General features: G+C 37.5%; 1 protein-coding gene across 1 annotated transcript; it reads left to right on the top strand.

Moving 5' to 3' along the window:
* Positions 1-36: 36 nt before the first annotated feature.
* Positions 37-12,940, top strand: LRIT3 (leucine rich repeat, Ig-like and transmembrane domains 3; the record flags this gene model as incomplete). The annotated part of the gene is made up of 4 exons (XM_079307399.1): positions 37-152; positions 1,386-1,864; positions 10,280-10,585; positions 11,637-12,940. 4 exons carry the CDS (start codon positions 37-39, stop codon positions 12,698-12,700), a joined length of 1,965 nt encoding a protein of 654 aa, XP_079163525.1. The 3' UTR covers positions 12,701-12,940.
* Between the last annotated feature and the right edge of the window lie 739 nt (positions 12,941-13,679).

The following is a 13,679-nucleotide window of genomic DNA, read 5'->3' as shown; positions in this document are numbered from 1 at the left end:
CACATTTCTTCATGTCAGTGCTTCTGGGTGGAAGCCATGTATCAGTTTATTTGCTTCTACCTCCTAATGAGTTTTTTTGAAGAAGTTCATGGCTTTTGTCCTTCACAATGCACTTGCGTTTACCATGGCAGAAGTGATGGCACTGGAACAAGGTATATGTTTTATAATTTGTTATATAGGGCAATTTATGAGGAAAAGTGTTGAAGAAATTGGAGATGACATTCTCAGACATTGAAAATTTCTAGCATAGTTGCAATGAAGGTGTATTTTACGTTAGCACTCTATGACTAGCAGCATTCCTGAACAGGAGCAGATGGTGATTAGGGCTTTGTACTTAGCAAATAGCTACTCTAAATCTTCATTTTTTGCCGGAGGCAATTTCTTTCTGCTCCGTGACATTCCTACTATTGCAATGTCCTTTCCATTTCTACAAACTAGTTAACTAGTTTAAGGTGATTCTGGTTTAAATAAATACAGTAGTTTCTTATTTTATTTTAATCTGGAGTAAATAATGTAATTTTTGATAGTAAGGAGGTTAATTTGAAATGTGGTGACCTGGTATTGTTGTGTCAATTTTCAGAGATACTCTATCATTACTATTTATTGCCACAGCCTTTCTGGTATAAAGCTGCATGAGGAAAAAGTAAAATAGAGGAATAATCTAGAGAAAAGGGGGACAAAATTACTGAATGCAGGGGAGTATTCAAGCTAGTATGTGCAAACAATATACCCTAAAGAAATTGTTTCCTGAAATCAAGTAACTGAAAATGCTGAAAATCTCATTTTGCTGAAATCATTGTGAGCAGAAAGTTCTTTTCATCTCTATAAAGCAAGAAGTTTGTGCATAGACATAAAAAAAAGGGCTAGAAATAAAGGAGACGGCTCTCATTTACTGAATTTTTTTTGGTAAATTTTCAATTTTCAGTCTATTCTGAAAGGTAAGTATAGAAAATACTTTGAGTCTTCATCACACAGAAAAATTAGAGTTATCTTAATTTTGAATTTTAATAATTTTAATAAAGGGGCATGCAGTTCCCACTTGAGATACATGTATGCATTACTCCTTGTACAATGGCTTCTGTCTTTCAGTTGTCAGTAGAATGAGGGGTGGAACAGAGGGTAGTGCTTACATACTTTAGAATAAAGGAAATCTAGGTTTCATGTGAAAGGATGAGTTCTGGTTTGTATTCCTTTTATCCATGTTTGTGGAGTTTGTTCAACTTTTTAATGCAGAGGACAGTTCTTGATTTCCATCTTCTTTGTTCTGGCAGTAGTGTTGTAGAAAGTTACAGCATTTGTATTTAAATCTGAAATTCAAATTTATAATAAATAAATAAATGCAAGTATGTCTCTCTCCCTCTTTTTATTTTTTTTCCTTTTGCTAGGTCTGTACTCTGTAATGACCCTGACATGTATGAGATCCCTGTGAATGTTCCTGTAGATACTGTAAAACTTCGTATAGAGAAAACTGTCATACGAAGAATTCCGACTGAAGCCTTTTACTACCTGGTAGATCTCAAATACCTGTGGGTCACTTACAACTCTGTAGCCAACATTGATATCAGCAGCTTCTACAACTTGAAACTGCTGCATGAGCTGAGGCTGGATGGTAATCTGCTTTCAACTTTCCCTTGGGAATCCCTGGCAGAGATGCCCAACTTACGGACCCTTGATCTTCACAACAACAAACTGACCAGCATTTCTGCCGATGCTGGCCGCTTCCTGAGAAACCTCACCTACCTGGACCTATCCAGCAACAAGCTGACCACCTTGCCATCAGACCTCATGGACATTTGGCCCCCTTTCTCAGGAGCTATCGTGTCCAGGAACACAGATATTCTGGTGACACAGAGAGTAATCTTGGGTATGTTGAACAGCCTGTCTCATTCATTACTGAAATATACCTGAATATTAAATTGCAAGTGAGAGCAGTTAGGGGACCAGCCTAGGATGCTGGAGAGGGGATTTTACCCAGGTCACTGTTGTGGTTTGCTCTGTGGTCATTTATTTAATTTCTACTGGTAACAGAAAACCATAAAATGAAGGTAGTGACCTCCATGTGTGTTGTTATCTCAATGCTATAAAACTGAAATAAAGGCTGTGAGAATCCTGTTTGCAGGAATACAGGCCATTCAGTAGCTATATAAGTAGAGGACTCATATTGTGTTTCTGGTAACAGTTCCCTCATCTTTGTATGTGTTTGCAGCTGGAAGCATGTCCATTTGTAACTGCTTTTTGCAGAGGCTCCCAAAGTCAAGCAAGCACCTAGAGCTGATGCTCATATAAAGCTTGTCCTGTGACACAGTGCTGCAGGTAGGGTTGATGGCTCAAAATAGGGCAGCTCTGGTCTCCCTGGGAGCTCTGTTGACCTTGCATTATTCTAAAGCTGACTGATTATCCTAGAGTTTTTCAGAATTTACATATTGAATATGATCACTATATATTCACAGTGCTTTTAATAATGTTTAAGTATTTAAGAATAATTTAATCAGACTCTGATTTTTTTTGTAATTTGATCCTATTCTCTAATATGCAATTGCATCAGTTCTGTCTGTGGCATTGTGCTTTATCTGACACTTTATCTCCACTTCCTAGTCTTGCCCCTTTCTCTTCTTCAGTCTCAGGCTGAAACAGCTCTAGCAATACTGTTCTCTTCTGTCACTGTCTGAATTTAAGTGCATATTTTGATGTGTTTGTAGTGCAGCAGGTGGAAGGGAGGAGAACTAGCTTTCTACCTCTACTGCAGTAATTCTATGCACTGGTAAAGATCTGTCCTGCATTGCACTGCCCAATATTTCCAATTTCTTGATCCAAACACTCAGTATTCAGTGTCCATTTGTTCAGTTGCTTTGTTTCACAGCAGAAGCTGCAGCTTGAAACTCTCATTCAGATCATATTTTATATAAGTAGCTTAATTGATGCAAGTAGGCTGCATGACTTCATAAGCATGGTAGCTGTAGGCTTGCATCATTAAAGGGTTTTCATTGATTCAGGATTAAAAAAAAAAAGAAAAAGAAAAAAAAGAGTAAAAGCTGTAAAAGTAAGTTCATCTCAGTACTCCTTTCCCTGTCTCCACACTAAAGAGGCTGTAAATTGGGAGCTGATTTTGCCAGATCTAATCTTCATGATCTCATGTGGGAGTCCCAGAGGTTAATTGGTTTCCTTGTCTTATATTGCCCTCACCACTTCAGACAAAACTAAAGGAACTAAGGAAAAAAAGTAACCTCCAACACAAAAAAAAACACCAAAAAAATCTTAAACCCTCACACATTCTTGTCTCCCCTTAACTCTGAGAATCATCTTCAGGCAGTTTTCCTGCAGTCCTGGCAAACTCTCTGGTGCCAAAGATGAGCACTCCTCTGTGAACACACATGTTAAAAATGATCAAGTCTGAGGAAAAACCCTCTTACTTTCCAACCCTTGGAGAAAGAAGTTCTTCAGCCCTCAAAAAGTTCCCCACCATAAAAAGCTCCAACCACCACCCAGCAGAGATTGCATGACTCTCTGCAAACCTCAGGCAAAATATTAACTCTTCTAGTGCACAGAAAAAACTTGCAGACCTATAATCCTCTCTCAAGTAAGAAAAAAAGACAAAGTGAAGACATATAAAAAAACCACCATAAAGACAACAAAATCAATTAAGAAAATGTCCCAAACAATAAAAAAATTTTAGAAACCTTAGTCTTAAACGAAAATTCTCTTGTAAGCTATAGTAATAAACTATTGCACACTATCCCTATAAATCACAGAAAAAGCATAGAAAGCATTCACATTATAAGCAAAAACATCCATGTTAAACAAGCAGATGTTAAAGTAAGTATATTCCCATAAAAAGTTTGAACAAGAAAAAAATAAAAACCTCTTCACCCCCAAAAAATAAAAATACCTGTTTCCAAAAATAAAAATAATCTCAAAAATAAATAAGGAAAACCTTTACTTTTAAACATAAAAATAATACCCTGTAAATTAACATATCCCATAAATGTGACTATAAAAAATCTCCAAAAAGTAAGAGAAACTTCATAATTACAAATTCCCAAACAGCTACTATAAATAAAAATTAAAAAACACAAAAAAAAAAATTATTGTAAAAAAGTCTCCATAACATAACAAAGAAACCTCCTCTCCCTAAATAAACTGAAAAAACCGTCTATTCTAGAAGTAATAATCTGACTAAATTGTTTCTACACATTGTCAATTAAAAATGTAAAGGAGAGAAAATAAAAGTTCAAAAATTTTATTCTAATTCTTACTATTCTTTTAGTTTTATTAATAAAGTTTTTCTTTATGCCCTCTCAAGTTTAAGCCTAGTTTGCCTTTCTCCTAATCCTATCTCACAACAAAAAATAAGTAAATAATTCTAATAAGTGCACTAATAATTTAGCCAGCACTAAACCCACCACATAAATTAGTACATTAACCAAATGTTTGCAAATTAGCAAACCAAAACCACAATAGGTCTCCAGAGAGGAGCACACGCTGGATTGAAACAAAATCTTACTTTTCTTTTTTTTTTCTTTTACTGTTAGGTGCTAAGGGAGGCTCTGTGCAGCCATTTGCACCTGAGAATACAAAATGCCAGGTAGTACTTTCCTTGTGTTACATTAAGTAAATTTACCTTGGGTAATTTTACCTTGTAATGGATTAGCTGAATTTTTTTTTTTCATTGACATAGCTCTCTGATGAGTGTATCCCAATGCAGACAGACAGTGCTGGCTGCATAAGAAACTAGTGAATAAGAAAACATCCCCTTTCTCTGGAGATTAGAAAGTGCAATGCTCTTTATGTCAGGTTATTTTGACAAGTTTATTTAGACTCCACTGAGTGTTAGTGCTTCCTTTCTGATAGCCCTCCTTTGGCTACTGGGCTTGCTGGAGCCTGAGAAAGAAGTTCATCCCACAGATATTCTCCTCCTGCGAGCTGCAGAGAGGGATGGATGACAGAGATGTGGTCAGGAAGCACCTGGCCTACTGGGATACAGCTCCAGAGGGGCTGAGCCATTCTGGTAAAGTCTGTTCCTAAAGCCTGTGGCCAGACCACCCCAGAGCCTTCCATGGTAACTCCTTCAGTGCTTATCTGTCAGGGAAGTGAGAAAGTTTCTCCTAATATCTAACCTCAATCTCCCTTACTGCAAACTAAGCTGATTACATCTTGTCCTGCAGGGCAGGGGCATACAGAAAAACTAATCACCATCTCCTGTAGTAATCTTTCATAAGTTTTCATTCCCTGCTTGCCATCATAATTAACCACACAATTTCTTCAACCAGCTTCTAATATAATGTGAAAGTTTTTGTGGTTTTGGGGTTTTTTTGTTGGTTGTTTTTTGTTTGATTTTTTTTTGTTGTTTTTATGTTTGGTTTTGATGGTTTTTTTTGCTTGTTTGGTTTTGGTTTGGCTTTTTTTTTTTTTTTTTTTTGCTGTGTGTGGTATTTTTATTTTCTTTTCATTTTCTACCATAGTTTGAGGTTCCCTTTAGATACTTTTAGGTTTTAAAAAAAATGTTTCTCTTAAAATGCAATGCCCACAATTGCACACTTTGATGCTCAAGAGTGTCCTATGTGCTTCAGCCACTCTCTGTGGTAGCATTCAGCCTGACCTGTGTGCCTGTGTACATAGAACATTCACTGCAGCCAGAACTCTGCTGGTAGCTGGAACCCAGAGTAAATAAGTGCTGGTTTTGTCTAGTCATGAAAACAGCAGTCAGATTCTAGTTAGTGTAATCAATTATGGCTTGAGCTGTCTTCTCTCCTGGTTCTGGCGAAACAAGGTTGTCATATGTATGTAATTATCAAAACCAACAAGGCCCTAAACTCTTATGTTTGTGCAAATATATTTTTTAACACCAGGAGGAAATTTTATCTTCAGTGTCTTAACTGAGTATAAAGATAGTTGCTCGTATGAGAAAGTTCAGGTTCCTCATATTTGCTCCAAGGACTCTTGGAGGAGCCAAAGGCCACTTTTGCCAGAGGACTGGTGTGTTAGCATCTCCTTATTCCAGTTCATCATCTCTGTACTAAGATGTTTGGGATTTTTAGGTGCTTCCCCCATATGCTAAATGAAAGAGGGCTAGGGAATGATTCCTGGCCCTTTAGTCAAGTGGTTCACTCTGCTTCTTATCCACACAGTTCAGGACCAGCTCTCTTTAAAGCTGACTGTCTGTTCTACACTTTGTAAGATTTAGCCTTTGGTTCTCTGTGGGCTTTACAGGATGCTACAGTGACTCTCAAATGTAATTCTGGAAATGGGGATGTTTTTCCTTCAGTCTAACCTGCCTGAAGTTATGTGAGAATTGTATTGGAAATCATTCATCTGTGCTTTTGGAATATGAAATAGCAGGGGTATGTTGTATGCCTGACAGTATGACAGACATGCAGAATAGTTTGGAGATACAAAACCTGATGCACTTGTTTTGGGGGAAACAACAGGATAGGGAGCCATCCTTGGTGTGGTCTCATCCATAAACCTTTCAGGGAGCAACCCCTGGAGTGCTAGCTGTCCCTGGACCCATGTCTTGGAAAGTGCCCTTTGAAGCAACTCAAAACACAACTGTGGAGTGAGCTGAAAATTAAACAGTATAAATGATTGGGGGACCAATGTGTGAATTCATGTGGCCCTCTTGGTCATCTCTGGAGCTATAGCCTGATACTTTGATCCAAGTCACAACTAAATTTCAGCACTGCTGCTGTACAGAGATTTACATTTCTGGCAGGAATAGTGACAGTAGCATTTTCCATATGCTGGACTCTAGTGAGTCACTGAGAGGAACAGAAGAGTCCAGTATTTGACAGAGTGGCACTTATGTGAGGTCTTGCCTCTGTTACATGCAGAGGTGCCAAAAATTTGGAATATGGCAGGTCCATCAGGCTCCAACCTATTATGCTGAGGCACTGGGTAGATAATGCTTTTCCTGAAACTACTCCCTTGGGAATTGCCATGTGGTGAAAATGCTGTGATACAGTGTTGGATATAGAATTTACTGTTTAGAATCATGGGTCAAAATGTGTAGGTTCAGTTGGAAAGAGCCCAAGTTAGCCTGGCCTATGCTGTGGTGAATATTTCTATCAGCCCAAAACTTGAATATTTTGCATCTTTCTATTCTGCAACAACTGAAAATCATTGTGTTACACAAGTTATGGTCTGAGTCTGGTTACTGATTTACAGAGGAAGTTTTACTCATAGCTAAAGTCCATATTGACACAGCCCAGGGAAACCCTCTTACAGAGAAGACTACAAAAATGTGCATGCACAGACACATATATACATCAGTTTGCCATTGTACCTGCAAGCATAAATATAAATGTGTGGGAGTAAATATCAAATATGCTTAATCTAGAATAAAGTGGTTTAGAACAATTTATAATTAATATTAAAATAGCACTGCATTGGTATATTGAAATGCATAAATATTTGTCAATGTTTGTTTTACCTTGGCTAGTATTTCTTTCTCAGATCAGCAAGCTGCCTTAATATATCTATGAAAGAATCCAGGGTTTATAAAGACATTCTCTCTCCTCAGATACATATGCCATCACAGATTTATCATTATTTTAATTTTTTGCTTCTTAGAAATTATTTTGTTAATTAAAACTCCTAATATTTTCTATTTTCTTATTTCCCCCCTTTTTAACATTTTCTTTTTTATTTCAAGTGTTTATTCTCACATCTAACATCTTGTCAACAAAAACTTTTAAAATTCAAAATGTCCCCTGTAGTTTGGAAACTTGGTTTGCATACACATTTCTGATCTCTTCAACACTAACTGAAGTATAATGAAATTCAGCATTTTATCTTGCTTCCAACTCAATACTGCTTTCATATTTTCATTTTGGGAATTCACATAACTTGGTGATTTACAACGGCTAGAAATAGTGTGAATTCTCTCAGATATTGGCAAGACACAGATGAACTGAGGGGCTGTGCTTTGGGGGCAAGGAAGGAATTCGTGTAGCTGTATTTATTATATGTATTTGTCCAAGTCCTTCTTTAGGCACTTTTATTGGGAAGCATGATGGATGGGGAAGATGAGGTGGCTGACTGACATAACTCTTCCTTTGCCTTACACTCAGATGGTCAAACCTGTAACCCAGGCTGGACTAAACTATCATCCAGTCTAACTAATGACTGTTCATTGTTGCTTCATCATTCCTTTTGTTTTGCCAATTTCTGATACCTATTATAATGACTGTGACTTTTCTTCAGGACAATGGGAGAATATGAAAGCTGTGTAGGTATGTATGTTAGGAAAAGTTCCCTCACTGAAAGCGGGCTCAGGGAAGTGGTGGAGTCACCATGCCTGGAGGTATTTAAAAGACACATAAATGTGGTACTCAGGATCATGGTTTAGTGCTGGACTAGCCAGTGCTGGGTGAGCAGTTGGACTTGATGGTCTTAAAGGTATTTTCTAATGTAACCATTCTTTGGTTCTATTTCAAAGGCTTTTGAGTGCTTCACATAGGTTAAAACCAATAATAAACGCCTTCATTTCCTGCAGTAAATTTCTCCACATAGTGAGGAAAATTGTGAGAAAGTGAGAAGAAAAAGAAAACTACAGGCGTATTGTCTCTGACTACAGAGCTTCCCAAATTGAAAAGATGAGCACAAATAGTTACATACATGTGCTTGATGGAGCAGAATTTTTATAAGCACAAGTAATTGATGTGCCTAGATGTAGCAAACACTTGGATAGTAGCTTTTCTCTTTATGAATATATGTGTGAAGTTCACAGGCAAAATTTTTATGTTTTGAAGATTTTATTGAGGAAAAGAAGTTGCTGATACACTTTCATTTCACTTCTCATTTTCTGTGCCCACAAACAATAAGCAGTGAATAGATGTAAAATCTCTTCTGTCTGGAAGGGGTAAAATTGGATTGTGATGTCAAAGTCATGGAATCTCTTCAGGTCAAGTCTTGTTTTAAAGAGCAGGGATTAATTGGGTTTTACCACAGTTTAGCCAATCACTACTTCTGTGCTTAAAATAACTTAATCTTGGTCTGGAGATAAAAGGAAGAAATAGTTAATTATTAATAATTATTCATGTATTCTTTCATCTGCAGGTTTTTACAAGAACAAGCCATCATTTTTCCAATAGGTCTTTTGATACAAATATAACAATGCACTCTGAAAAATGTTTAGGGCTCTTTTAGTCTTTCAATACTAGTTTGACTTTCATGACTTATTTATTGTACTGATCAGTAAATTCAGTACGGAAGAGTCCTTGCATACTATTCCTTATTTCAGACCATAAGTTTTGTTTACTAGTAGTATTTGCAGAAAAATGAGAAAGACATATTCAAAAGTATTAATCCAATAAGAAAGTACTTCAACTCCTGAGTGATGTGCTGTGTTGTATTTTACCTGTTGAAGCCACTGTTGCCCTGTGAAAGTCAACATAACGGAGTAATCAGTACCAGCTGAGGATTTAGACAGATATTCCTCAGAAATGGCTGTTCTCTTCCGTCAGCATAAGCTTACAGAGAGGGAAAAGCTTCTAATTCATAGTCTAGAACCAAGAGACAAATGTTACTGGCTCTGACAGAAGAGAGATAGGGTTCTTGTGTGCAGTCATGAAAATATTGTATTCATTATGGTGTTTTGTAGTTCTTCCTATTCTCTATTCTTCTGCTGTCTTCTTGAATATATTTCAGAGACTATAGTGAAGCCAACTTCTAACAATATTGGTGTAGTTCAGAGCCAGGTAAAAATTTTGTTGGCCTAGAGGTTTTTCTCCTTAGCCTTTATCCCTTTTTCTCAAGGGACAGAGATGCTGATGTAAGCTCTAAACCCTTAAATCATCGTGTTCTCCTCAAGCATTGAAAAAAGGGTCAGGGAAGGTCAAGCTGTAAGAGCCCAGAGAAGGACTAAGAGCAGGGGAGAGTGACATGAAGCAGCAGCCCTGAAAGCTGTTTTTCCAGGAGGCACAGGCAGGTGAAAATGTATCATCAGACTTAAGACATCTTTTCAAAGTGGTTTTAGATGTGGTAGATAAATAGCAAAGTTAAGCACAGGTAATGCCAGCGCATCATTATGCTCCTGTAAACTTCTGTGAAGAAGTTTAGCTTAATAAACATTTATACTATTCTTCCTAACCTCTGAAAATATCCCCCCACTAATCAGCTGAACAGAATAACACAAGTTGAAAGAGAAAAGATTAGCTCAATATAGGTCCAGTGTTACCCTTGATTGTATTTGGTGGTAGTCATCTGTCATACTGTAATCACAATATCCATATATTGACTCACAACATTTTTTTTTCTTTCCCCTCTTCTCTCCTTGCCTCAGGTTTTCAGGACAACCCATGGTTTTGTGACTGCCGCATTTCAAAGCTAATTGAATTTTCCAAAATTGTGGACACCTCTGTTGTGCTTCTTGATCCTTTGGTTTCATGTAGTGGACCTGAGAGCCTGGCAGGAATCTTGTTCCAGAGAGCTGAGTTAGAGCAGTGTCTTAAGCCATCTGTGATGACCTCAGCAACAAAAATCACCTCCCCACTGGGCAGCAATGTCCTGCTGCGCTGTGATGCCACGGGGTACCCAACACCACAGCTCACCTGGAATAGGTCAGACAATATTCCAGTGAACTATACAGGTAAAACTAATCTTTTATCAGAAATGAGAGAACCAAAAATTGTTGGGTTGCTTGTGCTTTGAGATTGTAATGAGTAACAATGGACCATGTATTGTGTCAAGCTGGCAATGGTATCTGTGCAACAGCTCTTATGAAATTCTCTGTCTAGCTCTCAGTCTTAACAGATCCAGCAGACTGTTTTGATTCTGGATGTGGTCTGTTACAAAAAGAAAGTGTGTGGAAGAGAGAAATGGATAGAGTGGAGGAGGGATAAAGGAAAATGGAGTTTGGGTTACTTGGACCCTAACTCAGAAGCTAGAAAGTAGAAAGGTGAATTTTTTGCTGGAACTTATGTTTGAAAATATTAATATTTAAAAAATAGTGAGGCCATAACTGAATGACTTAAAACTCAGCACTCTAAACACAAAGTTTTCCAAATTTATGTTTTTTGTGTGCAGATTATGCAAGGCTATGATTGTCTGACATCATTTTAGCTGCTGTGACCGATACTTATGTAGTAACTTACATGTAGAAAGTGCTACTTGGCAACGCCAAGTAGTTAGCAGTTATCATAGGTCTGATGAAGGTAAGAGAACTGAAATATCTTAGAACAAAGGTAATTTCCAATAGTGTTTTTAATGGGTGACATGGAAAGTGTCACAGGAAGTCAGTGGGTCTTGTATTTAAGAGTAAATTGCAGCTTTAATACATTTGATTTCACTTTATATAGTTTTACTTTTTTTTTAGTGAAACTGCAAACTGTATTCTAATTATTCCAGACATTTATTTCCATTTTGACCCAAGCTGAGCTTTTATTTAATAATAGAGAATGACTGGGAATTCCATAGTTTGTTTTGGAAATCTGGTTTGTGTTTTGTTTGTTTTATTTATTAGTTTGTTTTTGTTTTTGGTTGTTGTTATTGTTGTTGTGTTTTTTTGACTGCTTATGTTTACTTTTTAAAATTTTAATACATATGATCCTTTCTGGCAGAAGGGGAAGAAGTAATCTAATAATTTTTACTTCCCCTTTACTTCCCATTCATAATGTTTTACTCTTTCCATTTTCCCATAGTAATTCAAGAAACTCCTGGAGAGGGTGTCAGATGGTCCATATTAAGCTTGACGGGGATTTCATACAAGGACGCAGGAGAATACAGATGTAAAGCCAAGAATTTGGCAGGAATGTCAGAAGCTGCTGTGACTGTCACAGTGGTTGGTGTAGTTACTACAACTGTGTCACCACAGAAGTATGGGAGGAAGCCAGAGGCTGAGATGCAGAATACAACTCAGGAGGAATCCAAGTTGGAACCGGAGAGGACAACCACACCTCTTCCCACCACACCGACCACCACAGCTCTGGTCAGCACCGAAAGATCAACCAGCATGACATTTACTGACAAAAAGCAATCCAGGCTCATGTTAGATGGAAAGAAAGGTTCAAAGGCAGTGACAAATGGGAACAAAAAGCAGATTGGAGATTTGAGCAAGAAAGGTGAGGATACTTCATTGAATACAGCAGGTACAGCTGAGCAAAATGTTACTGTGAAGAACATAAGAGTGATCAGTGAAACTGATGAAAGAGTGACCTTAACTTGGAAAACTGTCAATGCCACAGGCAATTCCGCTGTGACTGTGTTATACTCCAAGTATGGTGAGAAAGATATGTTGCCTCTCAGTACTGATTCTAACAAAAACAAAGTCACAATCGATGGTTTGCAACCTAGTACTCAATATATGGCATGTGTCTCACCCAAAGGTGTGCCACCTACCAAAGAGCAGTGTGTTGTTTTCTCTACTGATGGCTTAAATGATGAAAGCAGCTCTGAGTTTTCTATTCTGATAGTGGCCAGCAGTGCAGCATGCGTGGTTGTTTTACCTTTGATATTTTTCTTACTCTACAAAGTTTTAAAACTTCATTTGAAACCAAAATCTGCAAAGGAAGCTGAGCTTGCAAAAGAGACTTACGTGCAGTTTGAAACTCTGTCGCTGAAGCCTCGAACACTGAGTGCAGGAGACCAGCTCTGGGCACGAAGGTACACAGATGAGTCAGAAAGACTTCTGCTTTGCTCCAGGTCAAGCATGGATTCTCAAATGACCTTCAAAAGTGAGGGCTCCAGGTCTGAGTATCTGTGCTGAGTGTGGGTGAGGGTGGAGATGAAAAAAATAATAGGTAAAGTTAATTCAAGATGGTGGTGCTGCATCTGAAGCAGGTTGATGCTAGATGGTTGTCAGAATATGTTGTCTGGTGTAAGAGTCTTACTGGTTGGTGATGGGTAGGAGGGAGAGTAGAAGAAAAGTGTTGCCTGTTTATTTTCTTTTTTTAATGTTTGTGATTTTGGATGTGAAGGAATGATGTTCTTCCAAAGGAAAATACAGCATGAATTGGGTCCATGGTTAAAGATTATTATTTTATTAAAACATTCTGTTTTCTCTTCTCTCATTTTACCACATGATATGCCAGTGGCATGAATCAAACATGAATCACAGTCTTCTTGAAAGAGATGTACTTCAACATAATAGGAAAACAGTTTTAACTACTTCTATTGTGATCAAAACTTTATTTGTATATACAAGTTCTTCTGACATCAGCTTGTGCTTTGAGGTGTCATACAGCTGTTTGTGCAGTATTTGGGTTGAACTTTTCCCAGGCCAGTCAAGACGGAATTCACAGTTCTTGAGAGGCACAGTACACATCCTATTGTCATTTTGCAGATGTTATTGCAAAGCTTCTTTAGTGTCCTGAAGCTCAATTAAGATGAGTAACTTGGAGAGATACTAGATAATTATGTTAACTTACATCAGATGATCTTACTGCAAAATCTCAGCCTTAGAATTTACTTGGATGTGTATGTCTATATACCTCAATTTCAGAAATCTCTGTACAGAACACTCTGTGGTAATGTGTACTATAGCACACACTCTTTCTTATATGTCAGTATATTACACAGATATTGCACAGTATTATGTAGTACACTACAGTAATATAATACCTTTTGATAAACAGTAAGAGGAGTTTTTGTCCTCAAGGCATATTTGGTGTGAAGTCTAATGAGCTTAGTGAAAGTTAATTGTGAGTGTGCTTCCCAATGTTTAAAAGTCAGGAATTAATAGTACA

This window comes from Erithacus rubecula (assembly GCF_903797595.1).
Source record: "Erithacus rubecula genome assembly, chromosome: 5".
In the NCBI taxonomy this organism is placed as follows: Eukaryota; Metazoa; Chordata; class Aves; order Passeriformes; family Muscicapidae; genus Erithacus; species Erithacus rubecula.
Note: the sequence above shows the minus strand (reverse complement) of the source record. Positions and strands in the feature narration are given on the sequence as shown.